Source organism: Micromys minutus (genome assembly GCF_963924665.1).
Source record: "Micromys minutus genome assembly, chromosome: 15".
In the NCBI taxonomy this organism is placed as follows: Eukaryota; Metazoa; Chordata; class Mammalia; order Rodentia; family Muridae; genus Micromys; species Micromys minutus.
In genome coordinates, this window is record NC_137984.1 from 31,667,806 (window position 1) to 31,691,645 (window position 23,840).

At 40.5% G+C, this 23,840-nt stretch overlaps 1 protein-coding gene across 4 annotated transcripts in view; it reads left to right on the forward strand.

The window, feature by feature from the left end:
* Positions 1 to 18,248, forward strand: part of PIK3CA (phosphatidylinositol-4,5-bisphosphate 3-kinase catalytic subunit alpha) — a 62,463-nt gene extending 44,215 nt beyond the window's left edge. Inside the window, exons 10-22 of one of the 4 annotated variants that reach the window (XR_013975339.1) lie at positions 2,027 to 2,151; positions 3,550 to 3,631; positions 3,900 to 4,064; positions 4,250 to 4,353; positions 4,919 to 5,090; positions 7,032 to 7,138; positions 7,575 to 7,696; positions 9,097 to 9,175; positions 12,673 to 12,843; positions 13,888 to 14,005; positions 14,106 to 14,257; positions 14,889 to 16,027; positions 17,268 to 18,248. Coding sequence is in view for 1 of the 4 variants with exons in the window: in XM_080929281.1 (XP_080785407.1) it covers positions 2,027 to 2,151; positions 3,550 to 3,631; positions 3,900 to 4,064; positions 4,250 to 4,353; positions 4,919 to 5,090; positions 7,032 to 7,138; positions 7,575 to 7,696; positions 9,097 to 9,175; positions 12,673 to 12,843; positions 13,888 to 14,005; positions 14,106 to 14,257; positions 14,889 to 15,159 (1,668 nt within the window). In the remaining 3 variants the exon portion in view is untranslated. Of the gene's footprint in view, positions 1 to 2,026; positions 2,152 to 3,549; positions 3,632 to 3,899; positions 4,065 to 4,249; positions 4,354 to 4,918; positions 5,091 to 7,031; positions 7,139 to 7,574; positions 7,697 to 9,096; positions 9,176 to 12,672; positions 12,844 to 13,887; positions 14,006 to 14,105; positions 14,258 to 14,888 lie in introns of all 4 variants that reach the window. The other 3 variants (XR_013975340.1, XR_013975341.1, XM_080929281.1) reach the window with 3 other exon arrangements.
* The last annotated feature ends 5,592 nt before the right edge of the window (positions 18,249 to 23,840 follow it).

A 23,840-nucleotide genomic window follows, 5' to 3' on the forward strand; every position in this document is an offset into this window, starting at 1 on the left:
TTCCTCGTGGTGGAGAGGGTACATGGATTAAAGCAGCTTCGTGGCGGTGCTCCAGGTGGCTGTAGGGAAAACACAGGCCTCCTCCTTCCCTTGTTCTGTCCAGGTCCCTCTGTTAGCTGATGCTCCTACCTCAGGGCAGGCTTTCCTCCTCCCTCCCCTCTCTAGAGCTTCTCACAGCCATAGTGTGCTTTACTAACAGAGCCTTGCTCAGTCCAGTCATGTTGGGCATCCGAACTGAGCACCACACTGTTAACATCAAAATTTACTCCATGCATTTCTAAATGGCCAAAGGCCCATTAAAGTAAGACAGTGTTGAAGACGTTTTTCTTTGATCATATGACTTATAAATGAAATTATTTATAATGAAATTATGAAATAAATAATGAAAATGAAAATGATTTATAATTGTTGAGCATGAAAAAAATGGCCATCTTGAGGTCTTCAGCAAACTTATGACCCATCAGTGTCAAACATTGTGTTATGACAGTGTTATTTACAGTTTGACAAAGATATTTCAAAATGAGGTACATGTGAGCAAACACTAAATTTATTATGCTTAAATTCTCATTAAAATACATAGTACAATTGTTTTTCCTGATTTTTCTGTAAATTTCATATTAACATATAAATGTTTTAAAAATACGGAAGCAGATGGAGTCTGTTGCATGCTGATGATAATTAGTAATGATTTAAGATACCAGGTTTCTGGTCTAGAACCTTGTAGTAAGTAGCCTCCTAACTGATTTTCCTTCTTTGGAATAGCTGCAAAGGGCATCATGAAACATAGATCTAAGCATGTCATTTATCCCCTAGGTCACCCTAAGCTGCCAGCCCACATGCTGGACCCCTCCTCTGCTGTCTCTGTCCTCTTAACCACTGGCCATTGCTCTCCCTTGCTTTCATCCAGTTTCTCCATTAGACCAGACTGACTGTTTAGAAACCTCAGTTACTAGAATGCGTAGGATCTGTTTTGTAACGTGAACAGCAAGAATGAAACAGGGAACAGTACATACTTAAAAGTGCTTGTTCAATGATTATGTTCACTTAGAATTTCCTCATCCTTTTGTATAACTTCAGGATGCATCAATACATAAAGACCAGCTAACAAGGAAGACTCCTTCTATTTGTATGTTCCAAAAAGCTAGAAAATAATACAGTTTTGTATAATATATGAATAAGCGTCTGCAACCACTGTTCAGATGACCTATTATGTATGTCTTCTGATTTTTTAGTGGTGGGAGGTGGGTGTGCATGCCCCAGCTTACATGTGGAGCTCAGAGACAGCTTTGTGAAGTAGATTTCTCCTTCCCTCATATGAGTCCTAGGGATCAAACCCAGGTTGTCAGCAAGCGTCTTTTTCTAATCGGTGTGCCGGTCTCATGGGCCCTCTCGGTTTGGTTTAGTTGTTTTGTTTGGTAACACTCAAGGATTACATGGGATGTTTACTGTTGAAAGACTTGGAGGCAAATAGTCTGTATTTAAAGAGAATAAATTTCTTTCCTAGGATTACATAATAAGTTTGTTGCTTTCCGTTTAGTTCCTTAATATTGAAATGGACAGGTCTTTAATGAGTGAGCTCATCTTTTCATCTTTCTTAATTTACATTTAAGTTTAAAAGATTGCCGACAGTTATGAGGATGACTTAGCAGGGAACATGGAAAAGGTTTGCATTTGTATTTTAGCACACTGCTGCTTTTTACTCTCTTCCATCACATGCACTGTCAGGCTACAGTTAGTGGAGCGTAGGAAGGGCCTCATCAGGGAGAGGAAGAGGCTGGCTTCCTTCCCCTTTGCCCTAGTCTAGGCTGGGAGTCACTGTTTTTCTGCTTGGTGGTGATAATAGCCACATACCTACATCTGTTCTACAGATCCTACTTTAAATTAGTTCAGATTGTTTTTATAATAGTTAATAAGCTATGTGAGGTTATTAAACATCAGTTTGCTTTTTTAAATATGTACTCATGAATCTTGGGAAATCCGTGGCAGAGAAATCCGTATAAAATCACACTTTCTTTTTTCTTAACAGAGTAACAGACTAGCCAGAGACAATGAGCTAAGAGAAAATGACAAGGAACAGCTCCGAGCACTTTGCACTCGGGACCCACTGTCTGAAATCACGGAACAAGAGAAAGACTTCCTATGGAGCCACAGGCAAGTGTGAGGATTGAGGCTCTCAAGGCAGAAGGCCGAGGGACCTTATTCCTGTCAGAGAACCCGTGTGAGTGACCCAGCAGACCACTTGGTTGTTGTTTTGGAGGTTGAGTCTCTCACTGTTAGTCCAGGTTAGTCTTGAACTCAGTGGATAGCCAGGCTGCCTCTACCTGAAAATCCTCCAGCTCGGCCACCTAACCGATGCTGGGGTTACAGGTGTGCCCCATCACTCCTGGTTACTTTTAACCATATTTTTACCATACCTAGTAGAGTAAATAGGATATAATTTAAATGTTATTTTCTTTATTGATGATAACCTTTTTAAAGGTATGGATACAGATATTTCTTTTTGGAAAAACATCCTATGTTGGTACATATACATTTAAAAGTTGTTTTTTGTTTGTTTTTTTCTTTTTTGTTGGGGCATGGTTTCAGCCCAAACTGGCCTTAAACTGTAGTTAAGGATGACTTTGAACATCTGAGTCTCCTGCCTCTACCTCCTAAGTACTAGGATTGCAGTCATGTGTCCCCACACCTGGTTTACAAGGTACTGGAAATTGGGATGAAGCCCAGAGCTTCATGCATGCTAAGGAAATACATCAACCTAGGTACATTCCCATTCCCCAAGCTTTTATAGAAGAAAATGTTTTTAATTGACAGTAGTGATTTAATTACAGCCTTCCACTAGCTAAGCACATACTCTACCACTGCATTGTAACCTCAGACTGACAGTTTGTTTTTCTAGATTTTTTTTAAACGTGAAGTTCAAGCAGGAACACATAAACACACACACGCACTGCGTGTTAGACCAGTTTTTCATGGATTTATTGGCATGTGTGTTTTCTTATGGAAGAAGCAATCCTTAGAAGGAAGAATGCTACTTAAGACACTGGTGCATTTTTTTTACATTGACTTTTTATTGTGGGGTGGGGGTCTCATAAGACACAGTGTGCATGTGGAGACTGGAGGACAGTCTACAGGAGTCAGTTCCTCTTCCACTGTGTGCACACATCAGGCTTGGTGCTGTCTTACCGGCTCCCTACACTGGTGCATCTAACTGAAGGAGCTGCAGTTCATACTCTGTAGAGAATGTGCAGTTAGCTCATGAATTCACAGAGGTAAACTATTTGAATGCCTGAAGAGCAGACTAATGTATATGTAATTGTTCTTAACTGTCAACTCATCTTTCTCCTTCATTTGAATTCCTTGTCTTTACCATTTTAACTATGTCTGCATAGATATGCAAATATATGTACAAGCATAGTCTTCAGCACAAGTTTGGGTTTTCATATAGGCTAGTAGTAATAGTAAGCGTAGAACTTGATACAGATGCGTGATGGGGAATAAGATGTTAGTTAGTTCTTCATGACACCATGGTCTTTATTATCTCCCCAACAGACACTACTGTGTAACTATTCCTGAAATCCTACCCAAATTGCTTCTGTCTGTCAAGTGGAATTCCAGAGATGAAGTGGCCCAGGTGAGATTATTTAGGGGCTCTTGTGCAGAAAGAACCCATGTGTTGCTTAAATCAACTCTCAGAAAATCTGAATCAATTTAGAGGAAAAATAGACTATAAATCATTATGATGACATAATTAAGAAAACAGTCATAATCATTTTCATATATAAAACTAGTTGAATTGAAAAATATAAAGCAAATTTTAAGATATAAGCTAAGTTTAAATAAGATGTTAAAACAATGTTTTAGATTTTCACATATGATTTACTCTTATTCTCTGTTCACAGATGTACTGCTTAGTAAAAGATTGGCCTCCAATCAAACCAGAGCAAGCCATGGAACTCCTGGACTGTAACTATCCAGATCCTATGGTTCGGAGTTTTGCCGTTCGGTGCTTGGAAAAATACTTAACAGATGACAAACTTTCTCAGTACCTCATTCAGCTTGTACAGGTAAGACACCAGAAACTGAGAGACTTCACTCCACCTCCGTGCGCTTCATCAACCTAGCAACACTAGCTTTGCTTTTTAAAATCTATTTATTACTTTGTGTGTAGAATTTTTTTCTTTTAAGTCCAGCCATAGAGAAATGGGCCTGATTCATCTGAATTTTTGTTGCTTTTCTTCTGATTCCTCAGGTCTTAAAATATGAACAATATTTGGATAACCTGCTTGTGAGATTTTTACTCAAGAAAGCATTGACAAATCAAAGGATTGGCCATTTTTTCTTTTGGCATTTAAAGTAAGTCAGATTATTTCCCTACCAAGTTTCTCAGATATGTGCACCTCACCTCCCTAGTAAGAACGTGAATCTTGCCACTGCATTTGTCTGGAAAGCTGTTCTGTGCTGCAGGCTGTTGCACAGTGCTTTTTTTGGAATTAAATAACCAACATAAATCAGAACTGAATTCTGTGTAATTTGTACAAATATTTTTTAAGGATTTACTTCTATTTTGAGCCAAGTAAAATCTCCAAGATGCAAATTAATGTTGTGATAGGTTTCACCATGTACATAGATGACATTGTCCCAAAATAAAAATCTTACCTAGGAATTCAGAATAATAATGGCAAATACCAGGCTTCAAACAGACAAAACTACTTGAAGGGCTGGAGAGACAGTTCAGGTATTAGAGCAGTGGCTCTCTCCTAGGACCTGAGTTGACTCCCCAGGACTCCCGTGACAGCTCACAATAGTTCACTCTTCTGGCTTCCACAGGTATTGAATGTACATGGTACACAGGCATCAGTGCAAGCAAAACATTAAAAGACTGTCTATACACATAGATAGATTTTGTCTATTCTTGTAGATCTGAGATGCACAATAAGACTGTCAGTCAGAGGTTTGGCCTGCTGTTGGAGTCCTACTGCCGTGCCTGTGGGATGTATCTGAAGCACCTGAACAGACAAGTAGAGGCCATGGAGAAGCTCATCAACCTAACTGACATCCTCAAGCAGGAGAAGAAGGATGAGACACAAAAGGTGTGTGTGAATGGCTGTCGCATTGGTTTTGAAGACTTCCCTTGAGGTTGGAGCCCAGTGCAGTTAGTACCTAAAGTTTGGATTTGAGTTCTACTGCCTGCCAGTTGTGTGGTAGATATATTATGTAGGTTCCTAGGCCTCATTTTCCTCAACTTTAAAATAGAAACAATACTTTAAACATAGCTCATGAGAAAGAAGCTAATCACATGACAGGCAAAGCACCTGTCACCTCCTTTGAGCATAAGGGGTAGCCACTCTGTGTCCATTTTATATATCTGTAAGTAATGATTTTTCTCTTATTTATAATCTTGGTAATGATTCTGAAATCAGTAGAAGTGAGTTTAACTGGACTTAGTAAACACCTGTCACATTCAGGGTTCTCGGGCCCTTTCCACCCAAGAACACTTCTTCTCTCACTACTGCCTGCTGAAAAGCAAGCGTTGCCTTCCTCCAGTGAAGTAGCAGAATCCATTTACCAGCAAGTCCCGATGCCAAAGATCATACATTAGCAGTACAGAGTTAGTTTTTCCCCAACATCTATGTTAATAATATTGGAAAGAAAAACAACTTTTTTTTAAAGTTAGTGTAATCAATTTAGAAGAAACTTACTGTGTTAATTTAGAGGCCTTAAAATATGTGATTGAATTGAGTCTTTGAAAGTGCAGCATATCAATTGAAATAGAGATTATTAGAGAATACATGAGACAGGCCAGGGTGTAGCTGTTGACGTCATATGAGTGGCACACACAAGTTCAGTCCCAGCAGCACGTGAACCAAGATTTGGTGTACTGTCTTGTGTGATACATGTAAATGAGTAAGTAAATAAATATAAAAAAATACAAATTAGAAAAAATTATACTCTTTCTGATGTGTGATCCTGAACAACAGGGCACTGCTTTGAAATTTAGAAAAAAATAGTTATATTGCAGGATTTTTGAAAAAGATAATTTCTTAAGCATGTACTACTCTGTGCCCGAGTTTTCATATTTCATGATGACTCTTGTACTTCGGCTTCGTTAAGGAAGAAGCAACTCAACTCATTGACAGCCTGAGTAAGGTTGTGGTGAAGGCCTGGAGTCATGCTCTTGATTACAGTTCCTGTGACTGACTGTTTGTATGGAGGGTGGAGGGCCCTGTGCTGACATTGCAGTAGAACAGGGATCTCAGTCCTTCTACCTTTACTCAAAAGAGCTGCCTAGTCTGGTGGTGAGAATCTCTAGCCATTCACTTAATACAGAGAAGTGGGGAACTTCACTCCTCAGACTTCAGTGGGAGAACTGTGCGTTCCTACCACAGTCTCCTTTGTCCCATCACATTTTTTATTTTCAATAAATGAACATTCCCTTTAAACATGTCAGATACTGCTTAATAGTTCTGAATAGATGAATAGATCTGCATAGTATAAGTATAAACTACATGGAGTGTGAGATTCTCTACAGCAAGTGCTTTTCTAGATTTTTCCATCCTCACTCTTTTTCACCTGTGTAAATGTTTGAAGTTTTTTAATGAGCCTAAAAGTAAGAATATTAAGCTCAGATCTAAAGTAGCCTGGTCTTTTCCTTTTCCTCAAATAAGGAGCAGCAGACTCTCAGTAGTCTGCCTTTACTTACTCAACTCAGCTGTGGAAGCAACTAGTGTACAAGTGGCAAGGCAGGGTTTTAATGCACGTTCATGTACAAACGCCACCGTTGGTCAGCAAGCAGTACTTGAGAAACTTTGCTTAGAGTCATGTCAACCGGCAGAGCTTGTCTTCTAGAACCATGCTCCTACCCTGGCTGTTCTCCAGTAAAACTGCTCGGATCATGGACTTCCCAGTCATCAGTTCACCTGGCCCAGGGAGCTGAAGCTCCCATCACTGCTGCATTCCCAGTGTCAAAGGAAGCAGCTGCTACTTTCCCCTTGAGAACTGCACTTCTCATCCGGGCTGTGCTTTGTTACCAGGTACAGATGAAGTTTTTGGTTGAACAGATGAGACAGCCAGATTTTATGGATGCTTTGCAGGGTTTTCTGTCCCCTCTAAATCCTGCTCACCAACTAGGAAACCTCAGGTAAAGTTAATGCCCTTTGTTGATATGCTTTATTAAGTATTTTACATATAATTTTTATGTACATATATTTACATATAATATAATATTTACATATGTCAATCCAACCCTCTTATTCTTATAAAACAGCAATAGTAAAATAGCCTTAAACTAGAGCTACTTTTATGTAGTTTCTGTTACTTTCATAATAGTTTAAATCTTTCTATGGTTAGAAGTTCTCTGTCACAGACAAGAAGTTGAGAATGGTCTATATAAAACCAATTATGTATTTTTAGACTGGCTGAAAATGTATATAAACATTTTTAAGATTAATGTTTTTTTTAAGTCTTAATTCTTACAACACTTCATAAAGTTATATTGTGTGTGCATTTTAAATAAACCCAAAGATCAAAAGTATAAAAAGTTATGGTGCCTGGTAAAGTCTTCAACTATTCTATAGGCTTGAAGAGTGTCGAATTATGTCCTCTGCTAAAAGGCCACTGTGGTTGAATTGGGAGAACCCGGACATCATGTCAGAGCTACTGTTTCAGAACAATGAGATCATCTTTAAAAACGGCGATGGTAAGGAGAGCACAGTGAGCTCATGCTGTGTGCATGTTGCTGTCTCTATACACAGAATATTTATGAGCCATGGCGACCTGTCAACCGTTTAAGGAGTGCTTTAGAAAATCTAGAATATTGATGTCCTGTATTTTACAGTGTGTGTGTGAAGGAGTTTGGGGAGTGGGGATGTATGCTTTAATGATTTTGGTCTGCAGAGAGTAGGCATATGCAGACACTTCTCAGCTCCCCTCATCTGCCTTGAAAGTAGGCCCTCCTGCCATAAGGAATTCACTTGTTCTGAATCTTAGCAACCAGGTAAGATAACTGAAAGTTGACTCCTGTAATTCTGAGTCTGGTACTCCTCCCCATTCCCCCAGTGAGTAGGAAAGCAAAAGTAGCAGGTCTCTGCCCTTATTCCTTCCTGGGTCAGGCTATGAATTAAACTGACAGAAGCCAAACTAGTGGGAGAAAAACGTGTGTGTGTGTGTGTGTGTGTGTGTGTGTGTGTGTGTGTGTGTGTGTGTGTGTGTGTGTATGTGTGTGTATACACTTAAGAAATCGCCCAAAGAAAGGCCAGATGGAGGCAGGGGAATAGGCAGAACTAAAATGAGTAAAGATGGTCTTGAAACTACATTGAAACAGTCTCCCCATCAGAGTTGTTTGAGCTGGACATAGGCACACAGCTGTAATCAGCACTTGGGAAATGAAGGCAGGAAGATCAGATGTTCAAGGTCTTCTACAGCTACATAGCAAATTGAAGGCCAGCCTGGGCTGCTTGAGACTGTGTTTCAAAAAATACCATCTCAGAGAAGTCTTTAAATAGGTTGGCAGTCAGGACCTGATCTCAACCTTCAGATGACGGTCAGCCTAGTATCACTCTTTCCCAATTGAGCTGAAATTTGATCTCCTTCAGAATCAGGAGCCTTGGAATTGTCTGCCTTGACTTACTTCCTGTATGCAAGGGTGGTTTCCATAGCAGCCATTCCTTAAGCATCTGTGTACTGAACTATGGCAGAGCCTGCCCTCTTATAGCTTAAAGTTTAGATGAAGACATTTCCACAGCTGTTTACAAAAGAGTGCAGTCTTCTGAGAGGCCATTCATGTGGAGAACAGGCTGTGGGGGGTGGGGGGGTGTGCTAACCAGTGACTTACAAGAAGAACAAACTAGCAGTGAGTGCTGTTGCCCCCAATATTTCATTATAACCAAATTTAGACTCCGTTCTTCATAAAGATAAATATTTTAAGTAGACTCGGAACTTTCTGAAATATCTTGTTACCCAGGTGATTGTGCAAATAGTTAGAAGTGGATTAAAAAAATTTAAGTACTGCTATCTTATGAAGATGGAATACATTTCTTTATTCCCACCTGAAAACAGTGGTGCCATGGTGCTAAGTGGTGGCATGTGTTTGAATTTCAGACTTAAGGCAAGATATGCTAACCCTTCAGATCATCCGAATCATGGAGAACATCTGGCAAAACCAAGGCCTTGACCTTCGGTAGGTAATCAGAGCATGGGTTGAAATCATCTTAAGAGAATTAACTGAAGTCTTAATGGTAGAAACCTCTAGAGGCCTATATTAAAAATGTTTGCAAAAACAAGCAAATAAAACAAAAAACAAAGCTGCACAGTAGTGACTAGGAGGAGGAGGAGGCATTCTTGGCTGCCTTCCTTTGTTCTCTTGCTTGGCCCAATAGCTGAGGAGAAGAAGTGGAAAGAAGTTTCTCATGAGTGCTTTTAAGGCTGCCCATCCCTGGAGTATCACCATTAAGATTAGAACAGACGCCGTGGTTAGGAAGCACTTGCTGTACCTGCAGAGGAGCAGAGTTTGTTTGGGAGTTGGGTGGTTCACAACTGCCTATGACTCCAACTCTAGGGGATTCAGCACCCTCTTTCCACAAGTACCCACATGCATATATGTGCATGCATACATACATACACACACAAACCTAAAAAATATTTTTCAGAAATTAGTTTCATCATAGAAATTCACTAATTCTAAAGCTACATTTTATCAATTTTTAGCAAAGCTTAGGAAAGCAACTGAAGTTTTTATCAGTTTCTTTGCTCTCCCCAAGTTTTTGGTTTTGTGTGTGTGTGTGGTCAACTGTATTCTCTCCCTGCCTAACTGCAGAATGTTCTGTGCTCTCATAGTGTGCATTTGAAACCTCAAAACCCACACCTGACACACCTCCTCCAACAAGGCCACACCTCCTATTCCCTCCTGAATAGCTCATCAACTGGGGATTAAGTATGCAGATACATGAGAGCCTCTGAGGGACATTCAGAGCAGGACATTGCACTCACTGGCCTTCATCCGTGTATAGCTATATCAGAGTGCAAAACACAGTTAGCCTTACTTCAAAGTTTTCTTAAGTCTTTTGCCACCTCCACTGTTTAAGTTCAGAGTCTCTTCTGAGACCCAAGGCAATCTCTTAACTGTAATCCCCTTTTCAATCAAAACACATTTACATACTTCCAACATACACTAGTACAGAGTATACATTATCATTCTAAAAGGAAGGAAAGAGAGCACAGTGAGGAAAAACTAGACCAACACAAGACTGAAAACCAGCACTCTGCATTTCTATGTCTGACGTCAAAGCTCTCTTCAGCTCTCCAACTCCTTTCAGCTGTGCTGACCACAGAAGAAGAGGGCTCCAGAGATGTGCAGCTGTCAGGTCAATGGCCACTCCTTGACTGCACACACTGTGTGTTTCTTTAATACTAAGTACAAGACAAAAGTACCTAAAACCACATCCATATGCACAAATATGGTCAGATCACAGAAGAGCATTTATGGATGTAAGTTGAAGAACTAAGTGCTTTTTCATGGAATTCCATTTTTACTTTAAAAACCAGCTGATAATGACGTGCAGAGACTTGGCCTATAAGCCCTGCAGTCAGATTACTAAGGCAGAGAAATTGGGCCAATCTGGACATATCAAAGCCCTGTTCCAAAAATACCAAAACTTAAACATCTAAGGACAAGCCGTAATTCAGTTTGGCTATTTGACAGGTGTTTTATTTGAAAGTAAACACCCTTCCTGTGTCTTTTAGGAAACAACTATGTTAGTTCTGTTGCCAGTAATTAAATTTGAATTTCAGAGGAAATATTAGAATTGTGAAAAAATATTCCCCAGCTTAGACTTTATAAATGAAATCAGTAGTAGCGTTGGCACTTGTGGCCGGACATGATGTGCACAGCTGTAATCCATACTTGAGACTGAGGCAGGGGGTTGGCAGGAGGTGAAGGTGGACACCTATCTTCTTAATGAGTAGTACAGGAGCCCATAATGTCCTTAATGTTAAATCACACAAACACAAGTCAGTTTAGATGTAACCATCAAGTTTATTGATGCAGCTCTGCAGTCCACATTGCACCTCAGTATCTTAATAAACTATAGAATACTATCAAGGAAAACCAGCACATTATTCTTCCTTTTTCTGGCTACCTGTATGTACATGCTTCTTCATGTACTTAGTTAAGCTTCACATGTAAAACTAAGTATGGTAGCATATACCTGTAAGCCATGTACCTGGGAAGCTGAGACAGGAACATCTTGAATTTGAGGTCTAAACCCCAAGCAAGACCCTATTTCAAAAAGGAAAACAAAACGAGCATCCACATACACTTGCTCATGTGTATTACGTACAGAAATGCATAGGAAAGCAGCTGGCACTGGGGCTGAAGAGATGCAGCAGTCTTGACAACAGGTGATGTTCTTGTGGAGGACCAAAGTGGCAGCACATAAACTCACACAGGTACACATATAGACAAAAATTAATTGATGAATGAATTAATTTCTTTTTAAAAATATAGTTGGCCATCAAACCCAGACCCAAAAATAATTTTTTGAAAGAATGTAAAAGTCAGTCTTCTCACTTTTTTAACTTTATTCTGCTTTATGTAGATGAGTGTTTGCTGCATGTATGTATGTATACCACATGCATTCCTGGTACCCATTGAGGTCTGTCTTAGTTAGGGTTTCCACTGCTAAGAAGAGTCACCATGACCAAGGCAACTTTTATAAAGGAAAACATTTAATCAGGGCTGGCTTAGAGGTTCAGAGGTTCATTCCATTATCATCAAGGCGGGAGCATGGCAGTACCCAGGCAGGCATGGTACTGTGGTGCTGAGAGTTCTACATCTTGTTCCAAAGGCAAACAGAAGAAGACTGGCTTCCAGGCAGCTAGGAGAAGGGTCTCAAAGCCCACCCCCAATGTTGACATGCTTCCTCTAACAAGGCCATGCCTCCTAATAGTGCCATTCTCTGGGCCAAGCATATTCAAACCACCACAAGGCAGAAGGATCCCTAAGAACTGCAGTTACAGATGTCTGTGAGCTACCATGTGGGTGCTGGGAACCAAACCTGGGTTGTGTGGAAGAGCAGCCAGTGCTTTTAACCATCTGTCTATCCAGTTCCCCTCACAGCTTTACTTACTAGAGGTGGGTTTGTTCCATAAAAAATGGCACATTAGAACACAATGATTTGATTTTAAATGGGCTAGTTTTTTAGGAATAGGTTTGTCAATTTAAAAGAGTAAAGAGTATGTTAAGACAAAGGTCATTTGTGTGGCAAACTTACTAATTAATGTAGAGATTTAAGCCTCTTTTCAGTTTTACAAGACATGAACAAAGATGGCACCAGTTGACACACTAATGAAGGAGAGAGAAATCACCGGAGGCCTCAACCTAGACACAGACTGTAGGCAACTAAGAAATGCTCAAAGTGGGAGACAATGTCCCCAGGTGGAAGAGCTTCTAAATTGTCCAATCCAGAGTGGTTTGCCCTGAAAACAAACATAAGTGACATTATATTACATGGACTGATTAAGTTGTACTTAACATAACAAGAAAGTAGAATCAGTGAATTTGAGATAGAGCAACAGAATGTGCATGAGGAATGGTTAAAGGGCGAAGTAGGAAAATTATATTTTTATTTTAATTAGAAATATTTGCTATTTTAAAATTCTGCCTTTGTCAATTTCCAGCATGCTACCTTATGGCTGTCTATCCATTGGGGACTGTGTGGGTCTCATCGAGGTGGTGAGAAACTCTCACACCATCATGCAGATTCAGTGCAAAGGAGGCCTGAAGGGGGCGCTGCAGTTCAACAGCCACACGCTGCATCAGTGGCTCAAGGACAAGAACAAGGGCGAGATGTGAGTTTGCTCCCATGCTTCTGGGGATGCTGGTGGTTCGTGACTAAGGACAAAACCACTGAATGCAGGAGAAATAGACTGAACTTTTGAAACATTGGAGGCTATTGTGAATGAACAAGAATTGCTTGTAATCAATTCACCTGGTGTCTCTCATTCTCTTACATTTAATCCTTATAAGGAAATGAACATTTAGTGCACCAGTTAGGAGGACTGGACTTCAGTTCCCAGTACCACATGGGTACCTCACAGGAAACTGATGTCCTGTTTTGACCTCCTGGCACCTACACTACATAGATAAATAATTAGAAGTAAAAATAATTTTTAAAGTAATATTATATATTCAAGTTTTTTTTTTTTTTTACAAAATGATATTTTAGAAGTAAATTTCCAAAGCTATCAGTGGTGGCATATACCTTTAATCCCATTACGTAGGGAGTAAAAGCAGGTGGACTTTCAGTTCCAGACCAGCCTGAGCTACATAGAGAGACAGGCAGGCAGATGTCTCTTGTGTTTGAGGCCAGCCTAGTCTACATAGGGAGTTCCAGGCTGGCCAGGGCATATAGTGAGACCTTATCTTTATTTTTTTAATTAATTTTCTCCTGGGTATTGTGGCTTATTCCAGCACTCAAGAGGCTAACCCAGGAGCCTCTGTGAGTTTAAGGGTTGCCTGGGATACAGTGTAAGAAATACTGGGGACTGTAGAGCTATTCAGATAATTTGGCTGATGAAAGTACTACTACACAAATGTGAAGACCAAGCTCAGACTCTGGCTCCCTTAAACCTATACCATGGAGAAAGAGACTTAACGATGGATATTTCTTTTATTCTGGTAAGAATTACACTTAGGATTCTAAGGAACATAAAAAAAAATATATATCTTGAGAACTTTAGAGTCTCAGAACTTCTCAGGCCTTCATACACACTTAATCCTCCCCAACTCTCCCACCCCCTATGTTAACAAGAAATGTCAGCTATATTTTCCCAGTTTGGCCCCAGCCACTCCGTTTCCTCCCCACCCATGAGGTGTGCATTTTCTTGCTGTAGATATGATGCAGCCATTGACCTGTTCACTCGGTCCTGCGCTGGGTACTGTGTGGCAACCTTTATCTTGGGAATTGGAGACCGGCACAACAGCAACATCATGGTGAAAGATGATGGACAGGTAGTGGCCTTTAGATTGCCTTCTGCATCTTAAGATATATTAAGTCAAGACTTTTTGTGTCTGCATGTTAAACTAAAATGTAATTTCTTATTTTTAAAAGCTGTTTCATATAGATTTTGGTCACTTTTTGGATCACAAGAAGAAAAAATTTGGCTATAAACGGGAACGTGTGCCGTTTGTTTTGACGCAGGATTTCTTAATAGTGATTAGTAAAGGAGCACAAGAGTACACAAAGACAAGAGAGTTTGAGAGGTGAGCCCAAAGGGCACTGTCTGCACACTGGGGCGGGGTGCTGACTGGAGAAGAGGCAGGATTCGATTTTCTCTTTTCTCTGATGTGGAGGGTGTGGGTGGAGAGGACTTCATTCATTGAGCTAAACAAGGCCTTCAAAGGAAGTAATCCTTAAAGCTTAAAACACACTCTAATTATTGGCTGTTGTTAAATAATTTGACTGTACTTTATTTTGTCTAGTAATGTGTAGTGCTTACAACACGGTTTTTTGGTTCCAACCTGAATAAAGCCAGCAAGCAATAATTCTTACCCATATTTGTTGGTTTTCTGACCACCTTGGTATATTGTTAGTTTATATTGTTAGATTTCAAAGGTCTTCTATAGAAATCTGTTGTGTGTAAGTCCCTTGATTTTAGGTACCTAAACCCTTGAAACCTTGCTGTTGTACAGACCAGTTCAGACATGTAATTAATACTGAATTCCAGTGCTCCAAACACTGTTTCAGGGGCCTGATGGGCAGAGTGCACACTCTAGAGTAGTGTGAGCTGGGGAGAGGAATACTACTTGTTAGACCCTGTCCAAGACAGCTGTGCTGATCCTATAATGCCAGTGTATCAGTCACACACTGACCAGACGTTCTTCTCGCTTACAGGTTTCAGGAGATGTGTTACAAGGCTTACCTAGCAATTCGGCAGCATGCCAATCTCTTCATCAACCTTTTCTCAATGATGCTTGGCTCCGGAATGCCAGAACTGCAGTCTTTTGATGACATTGCGTATATTCGAAAGACTCTAGCCTTAGACAAAACTGAGCAAGAGGCTTTGGAATATTTCACAAAGCAGATGAATGATGCCCATCATGGTGGCTGGACGACAAAAATGGATTGGATCTTCCACACCATCAAGCAGCATGCGTTGAACTGAGATGGGAGCTGAGAACTGCAAGCTGGCTCCCGGCTTCTCCACTGCATGGCAGTGAGTGGCAGCAGGTGGACGGGGGCATGGGACGGCACAGTCAGGAACATTAGGACTCGAGCGAGAACATAAACAACGTGCTCAATAATGGAAACACTGTACACACAAACAGGGTTTGATAGCACTAAACTAGTTATTTCAAAATTCAGCTTTAGAATAATGAGCAATTTCATGTTATGCCTTAAGTCCAAAAAAAGGTAAACTTTGAAGATTGTTTGTATCTTTTTTTAAAAAAACAAAACAAAAATCCCCAAAATACATACAAATGATGGAGACAAAAAGAGAATGCTGTTGTTTGTCTGCCAGTGTTCTAAGATGTGGACACACCCCAGGCTACGACTGCTGTAGGTCTGAGTAAGCTGAAGCTTATATTAAGTTACATGAAATTGGAGAAGAATGAAAATTCTGATTTTCCCATTGCTGTTCAGACTTACGATTTCAAGTGGGTATTTTGACTCCCTGCTTAATGAGGAACAACTCTTGGGGTGAAGGGATTCACTTTTTGTTTTGAACAAACAACCCTTTGATGGACCTGGGGGGTCTCACCTGCCATTTTGAAAGCAGTCACAAATGATACCTGCAGACACAGGCATTTTTGTTGGGTTTTGTTTTTTGTTGTTTTTCTCTCTGGACAGTATTTACAAGGATCTGACTTATTTCCTAGGGAAATTCTGGGCTTGCATCAAGTACAGCAGTAACCAGAGGAGAGGCAGTAGGGAGCTCCCGTTCCTGACTTGTACAGTATTCACTTTAAGCTGATTGTTTCTCCTTTTGCAATTGAATACTTTTTTTCATGCATGTTTTCCAGAAAATAGAAGTGAGTATTAATGTTATTAAAAAGATTATTTTTTTTTATTAAAGGCTATTTATATTATAGAAACTATCATTAATATATATTCTTTATTTACATAATCTGTCCCATAGTCATGCATTGTTTTGCACCCCAAATTTTTTATCGTTGGTAACAGCATGGTTAGCTTATCTCTCGGTCTGTAGATGAGGCTCAGGCACTATTTCATTTATCCAAATACCCCTGTATGACTCCTTAAGGAACAGATTGAAGTGCACACGCTTTCCTTCCTCTGCTGTCCGTTTTTTACATGAAGCCCTCATCGTACATCCATCTGCAGTGGAGATGGCACAGTCATATGAAACCAGTTACTGAAACGAATACAAAGTAGACTATCATACTGACTCTTAAATCCCTCGACAGAGGTCTAGTAACGAATGACTTTTTACATTATGAGAGACTGGAAACCATGATTTTTCTTTTTTACCTTCGTAAACTATGTATCCATATTTCAATGATAAAAGTAGGACATTAACACATTTTACTATCATGTCCCATTTCCAAGTGGTGAGGTCTCACTCCGGCTTCATTAAACCCCATTCAGGTACAGAGTGCATTAGTGAGCATTCTGCCAAGCATCCATCCAAGATGTAGGGCTAATGTTAGTGGTCCCTCTAGATTTCTACTCAGTGTTTGAATGATTCATGTCCTAGAAAATAGCTTTAGCAGATATTCAGATGCCACACCAAAAAGAAAAGAAAAAAAAAGAAAAAAATAAATAAAAAGAAAAAAAAGTGCAATAATTTACTGGCCGTTCCTAGCTTAGGCGTTACTGGAGAGCAGTTATGAAGAGCGCACACTGTACACTCTAGAAAGCAGGATCCCTTTAACCAAGCGCTCACTGTGAGGTCAGACGCCTATGTAGAAGTTTTGAATAGTGAACAGGGGACTCTAATAAAAATACTCTTAGTATCTGCCTACTTTAGAACCCTTAAAGGGCATAATTACTGAAGATTTAGGTACTTCACTAAAGCATGTATATAGTATTGCCAACAAGAAAAATAAACCTGAACATTAGGGGAACTTAGTTCTGTAAACTGTCTCGGAATAGTTAAGCAGAGTTTAACTCTGTTTTATGCAGAAAACCAGATAGATTCTTTTACAGATATAGAAAACTTCCTAACTTATTTAAACTTGGCATTTAACACTTTGTGTTCCTTAGATATGCAGTTGCTAGGTACTAACATCCCATTCTTCTCTATATCAGGGATTATTACAGTCAAACTCAGTGACATGGTACAAATCTACAGCTTTGATGGTGGGAACTGAAGAATTATAGAGAACTGTGTTTTCCCGAGTGCCAAAAAGAAAAGAAAAAGCCGCGAGTCTCCTTGCACAAAACTGATAGAATTGTGTGTGTGTGTGTGTGTGTGTGTTTAACATTAGTTCATTAGTTGCCACAGTATCACCTCCCAGGGTCTCTGTACAGTTAAAACACAGCCACATAGCTTATTTTGTCTTTTACAACCACATTGATTTTATTTGAAAGAAAGTATATTCTATAAAGGGTATAAGTAAAAAAAAGGAGGACTGGTTGTATTCAAAAAGGCAAAAGCCAGACTTGATGTGAAGCTGGGGTGATTGATAACTGTTTCCAGAGAGCAATAATGTGCCACTCACTCCCAGGTGCTTCAGTACCAGGACGTCCTGCGGACCCAGTCACTTCTGTAGCTGACCATCCTTGTCATTTCCAATCATGTAAGTGACTTGGGCTCCATGATTTCACTAAGTCACTTGAGGATGTTTCATCAGTAATTATTTTTGGAAGGAAAGAAAGCAACTCTAAAGGAAGAAACTAAACACACTCTTAAATCATGGTTCAGTTTTCACCACATTCTCAGCTATACAAAAACCTTCAGTGTGAAGATTTTAGACTGCTGTTCATGTGAAATCTATTGTTTTTACTGTGGAGTTTGATTTGTTTGTTTGTTTGCCTTCTGTTTGTTTTTAAAGATGTTTCTAATTAGATTTTTTAAAAAAGAAGAATGGAATCTGGTTGCTATTTTAAGGTAGAACCTGAGACTTTTTGTGGTTCTTCATGTCCTCTGTAAAACCTGGTGTCAAGAGTCATCAACTTTAAGGCTGTCCCTCTGTTCTGCTTTATATCACTGCCCATCAGGAGATGGGAACCTGGTGAATATATATGAATTGTAAAATATTTTAAATGTGTAACTTTTCAACTGTGAAACTGACTATTGGTTTTTTTTTTGTTTTTGTTTTTTTGGTTTTTTTTTTTGTTTTTTTTTTTTTTTGATGAAAGCAGCTGCTCATAAAGTATTTTGTGTAAAGTGTAGTTCTTATTAATCAGGAAATGGTTACTTGATTAGATGTGTATGCCCTCTTGAACTTTATCTGAAAGAGACTGGTAATTATCACATAGCACAGTCTATTCTCTGCTCGTCTGGAGCTAGCTGATCTGGCATCACAAAACAGATAAGGAACCTGTTTTCGGGTACAATAGAAATCTCACGCGCATAAACTTAGGTATGTTTCTTAACATAATCTTTGTAAGTTCCATGTCCATGCTTGCCAGATCTTTGAAGAAATTTAATTTCCAGCAATATGTTAATCTTTTCTGAATATTACAGTTTCCCCTTTTTTCCTGTGTCTCTGCAAACTGCAGACCTGGACTGGACCCATACACTACAGATTATTAAGGAGTTACGTTTGATGTCTACAACATTGCTAGAACGCCAAATTCAAAGGCCTTTTGTGGCATCATAGATTGTAGTATGTATGCCTCAGATGTATAGGGGAAGGGGAATGTGGAGGAGGGCCTGAGCAGGGACAAGCACAGGGGGGCATGTCCACATGAAGCCTGGAAGTTACAGGGATGTTTTTCACATACTGGAAAGAAATCACTTCCAGTTTGGAATTTCGAAGGCTTCACTCAGTCTTGACATCATCTTTGATTAGTAACTCTTGATGACAGAGGAGTACAGCTGAGCTGTTTTAAACAGACAGACAAAAAAAAAGCATTTCAGTTATTAGAACTAAACAGATCGTGTCATGGCCTGGGAAGCCTTTTTTTTTTTTTTTTTTTTTTTTTTTTTTTTTTTTTTTCCTTATTAAAAAATGGTTTCTACTCTCTGGAAAGATGTTGGGCTCCAGCTCAAAAGAATCACACTCCTGATAACCCTGGTAATGCCATCTCCAAAGGTTTGTAAGGGAAACAGCCAAGTTGCCACCCTGTGCCTTAGCTCTCACAGAACAGCAGAGCCTACATTCTTGGTTTACAAGTCAGCTGTGGAACACGATGCTGTTCGTGGTACAGGAGAAGGTAGAGGTCGGAGAATTGGGCTCCAGCCATTTGGGAAAGCTAGCAGTGCAGCACAAGGGGCCTGCACTGAGTCTGGCCCTTGTAACTCCCGTGTTCCCCTATGTTGCTCTGCTAGCACCGGCCAAGGATCTGTAATGAGAGGTGTAAACTGAGACCAAGGTTCTAAAACGCAGAAGGGGCTTGAGTTTATTACAAGGTGCCTTCTCCTTTGCTTGGCTTTTGGGTGTGGCGGAGTGTCAGCCATGTGTCAGCTGGAACAAAGGGAATGGGAATGGCGGTTATCGGACCTCTCAGGTGTCTGAAAGAGTGTTGGTGAGCAGGACTGAAGAGTCTCCTTACAGTGTGCTGTTGGCTGATTTTCACTCATTACCAGCAGTAGACACCATTCTTCATGGTGGTAAGTACCAAGGAAAGTAATTTTATAGGCCACATGGGTTTTCTAGAACCTCATCTCATGTCACAAGTTTGTGGCAGAACTCTATTTTTAAATATTGTTTTTGTTGATCTTCTAGGTTAGCAAGGAGGTAGAAAACCTCTAGTGTTTGAGAATTTGGCTCAGTTGTTGGAGAGCCCAACAAGTGTGTGTAGAGTGAGCCCCGGGTTTGAGCCCCAGCATGTCATAAACGTGGTGTGATGGCACACGCCTATAATCCCACCACTTAGTGGCTGTAAGAGCAGAAGTTAAGAGTTATGCTCCGCTTACATTACTCAGTTCAGAGCATGTCTGTGATACTGTCTCCAAAAAGTCCCTACTAAACTTCTTAGTCCTAGTACAAATTTGTAGTTATTTCTGTTGGTGCATAAGAAAAAAAAATCCTTTAGTAGATTTAATGTTTGTTCCTAAGAGTAGCCGGGAACTGCGATTTCTAGGAATGTTTTTGATTATGGGACCCAAAGAAATTTGTTGTGGTGATGATGGGGGATTTCTTAGGGTTTTGTCCTTTTTATTGTTGGTATGGGATCTCACTGTAGCCCAGACTGGCCTCAAACTCAAGATTTTCTGGTCTTAGCTTCATAGTGCTAAGATTATAGTAACCCCACACCAGGCTCCAAGAAGCCAAGCTTCAAATGCTGCTCATGGGTCTGTTGTCATTCAGTCTTTGGACTTAGCTCGGCTAAATAAAATCTCTTTTAAAAGTGCATTGCTTTTTAGCACAGCACTTTAACATCTTGAGGAATGCAGAACTCTGAAAAGACAACTGCATACACTAGTGCAATGAGCTTGTCTCTCCTTTCAGCCAGACTGCTTCTCTCCATTTGTTGATTGAGCAAGTTGAGGCTCTTTGTAAGAGGCTTTAGGTAGAACCGTGCTTACTGTTCTTGGAACCCTGGCCCCAGAAGAACTCAACCCATCAAGGCTTCATGTGCAGTTCTCGGAGGGGGTGGGGGACAGTGTCAAACGACCCTTTCACAGGGGTTTTGGGGAAACACAAATATTTACATTACGATTCATAACAGTAGCCAAATTACGGTTACCAAGTAACAATGAACTAATGTTATAGTTGGAGGTGACTACATGAGGAGCTGTACTAAAGGGTAGCAGGCGGCATTAGGAAGGCTGGGAACTGGGAACCGCTGACTTAAAGACTGGATCAAGCCAGGTGTGGTAGTGCACACCTTTAGAGCACTCAGGAGTCAGGCAGACGGCCTCTCTGAGTTCAAGGATAGGCAGGCTTACATAGATCACCCTGTCTCAGAAATTTAAAAGAAGAAAGATAAGAGAAACCGGACCAATTTTTTTCCTGCCCTGGCAGTGAGCAGTAGAGAGATGAAGGAATTTCTCTAAAGCATAAGGAATATTAGTGCATACCTTGGCTCGTATAGTAGCATTCACAGTATCCATCAGTGGCAGTGTGCCTACCTACCACAAGACTCTAGAAATTCCCAGTAGTAAAAACAAAGGAAAAATTAGAGGCCTGAGCACTAAAAACAGAAGTAGACAGTCTTGTATTTTAAGCAGACATATGTATACATACATACATGTAGGTGTGAGCGTGTGTGCACAAGTGGGTAGAAAATGGGCTATTTTCTCCATCTGTTGAAAATGAGAATATACATGGCATCAGTTTAGAAGCGAACTGCTTTCCCTTGGTTGTAAATGGTGCCGGTGAGTCTGGGATATGCTTGGTAAGAAAACAAGTGATCGCTGATACGTACTGCTTTCACAGTTTAGCCTACCGCCACTTACTTTTTACTGGACTGACAAGAGTTGAACTTCACATTGTCTTTATTCTGCAGTGTGATGTCTGTCTTCCCTGGGATGAACCACTAGTCTCTGTCTGCTTGGATGAAACACACCCGGGGCTTCAGTGTTACAGATTGTATGGAAAGCAAAGGCATAAAATCTATGTTAAGTTGGAACTCACATTTACTAGGAAATCTTTAGTTTGAGAAAATGGCGGAATCTCCATTTGCAGGATTTTGGTGAACTTTAAAAAAAAATACATGTTGGCACACATGAATTTTATTTTAGGATTTTATTATATTTTATTATGGGAAGGTCTGTACAAAGCAACATTCACAACCTTTTCAGAGCAGATCAGTTAGGAAAGGGACTAGAGGGTGGTGTAGCAGAGAGACCTGTCAGAGCTTACCTGCTCCCTACTGCTACCAAAGATGACCAAGTGGGCTGCTTCAGCTCAGTGTAGGGTAAGGTTTTCACAGACATGGTGTCTGGATCACTTCTGCAAGTTACCAAAAACTAAATTTTTATGCCTAAAAATCATCAAAAGAGACATTTCCAAGAGCTGACACCTGAGAAATTGTGAATGGGTCTAAAGACTGCTCACCCCACCCACAGAAGGTGAGGTAACAAGGCCCCATTGTCTATACAGCTACACTACTAACAGTCTTTAAACAGGCTTAGAATCAAACATGGCTTGATTGCACCAACATGCCAAACATTGTTTCAAAAGTCTCATTCCGGCATGTATAATGAAGGGTTTTGGTTTGTGTGTGTGGAACTGTAAAGATACACTGAGGGACTTTGGAAAAACAGCAAACTCCTCAGCTCATACACTCATTGTCATCTAGGAGGCTGTTGGGAGTCTTGTGACACCTGAGACTTTTAAAAAGACCTTTATGTGTATGACTGTTTTTGCCTGCATGTATGTATGAGCACTGCATGCATGTACTGGTTGCCGAGGCCAAAGAGAGTTGGATGTCCTGGATCCAAAGTTACAGACGGTTGTGAGCTAACATGTGGGTGCCAGAAACCAAACTCAAGTCCTTGGCAAGAGAAACGAGCATTCTTAACCACTGCGCCATCTCCAGGCCTCTGGCTGACTGCAACTGGACACTGCGTCATGGGACCATTCCAGAATGTGGGTCATCTGAGGTGAATGCTGTACTCTGGTGCAGTTTACTTCACACTTGTAGTCATTTCTCCTGTTCCTACACAGCAGAGACTGGAAGGAGCCCAGGGAAAGGATCATTAACTAGAAAATGCCACAAAGTAAGAAAGCTGGTGCGGGACAAGGTCATATACGAGCAACTGTAAACAGTGGGTTTTCCCCTTGCAGTGAAACATGAAGAACAAACCAAAGCAAATGTGGCAGACCTGGGCTTTACTTCTCTTTTTTTTTTTTAATGGCTTTATCTACTTGTAGTAAATGAACTACCAACTATAAATTTGTGTATGTGTGTGTTCATGTGGAGACCAGAGCAACTTCAGGGCTGGTCCTCAGTCACTGTCCACCTTAACTTTTGCCAAGGGTCTCTCTGACCAGGAGCTCACAAATTTGGCTCTTCTCTCTCTAGTGCTGGGTGTTGCTTTTTTTTTTTTTTTTTTTTTTTTAATGTGTTTGACAAGTCAGGTGCTCATGCTTGCTTGGCAAACATTTACCAACTGAGCCATCTCCTTAGCTCCTAATATTTTTTTTTCCTATGAGGCAGGTTTTTGTGTGAATCGAATACGCTGGCTGCTGAGTGTTGGGCAGACACTCAGCAGTGGCTTATCAGGTGCCAGCAAGTCCCCAAGAGAGCTGAAGTTACATAAAGGACTGCCTTGGATTCATTTTGCCTACAAGAAGACTGCTTCCTTGGCTTGTGTGAAGGAAACTGGAAAAAGAAAAACTGTTGAATTGGTACATATTGTTTAGAATTGATAGAAAATAGTCAACATTTGAAGACTTCTCATGTGGAAAGCTGTACCCTTTGCCCCTCGCATAGCAGCTCTGTAAGCAGATGATTGTTTCTAGGACTGGGACTCAAACCCAGGGCCTTGTGAATACAAGGTGGGTATTCTACAATGCTCTACAGCCCCCGCTATGGGTTTTGGTTTTTTTAGACAAGATTTGTATATAGCCCAAGTTGCCTTTGAACACCTCCCAAGGGCTAGGATCAAAGTCTGCCTGGCAGCAGTGAAGTCTTCATCTCAAGCATCTGGGGATTGGAGAACTGGGGCCGCCCTCTTCGGTTCTCTCTGGTCCTTCCCTGGGTCTTTGCCACACTGTTCAGTGTAGACCTGCGCCAGCCCACAGAATGTGTTCTACCTCTTGC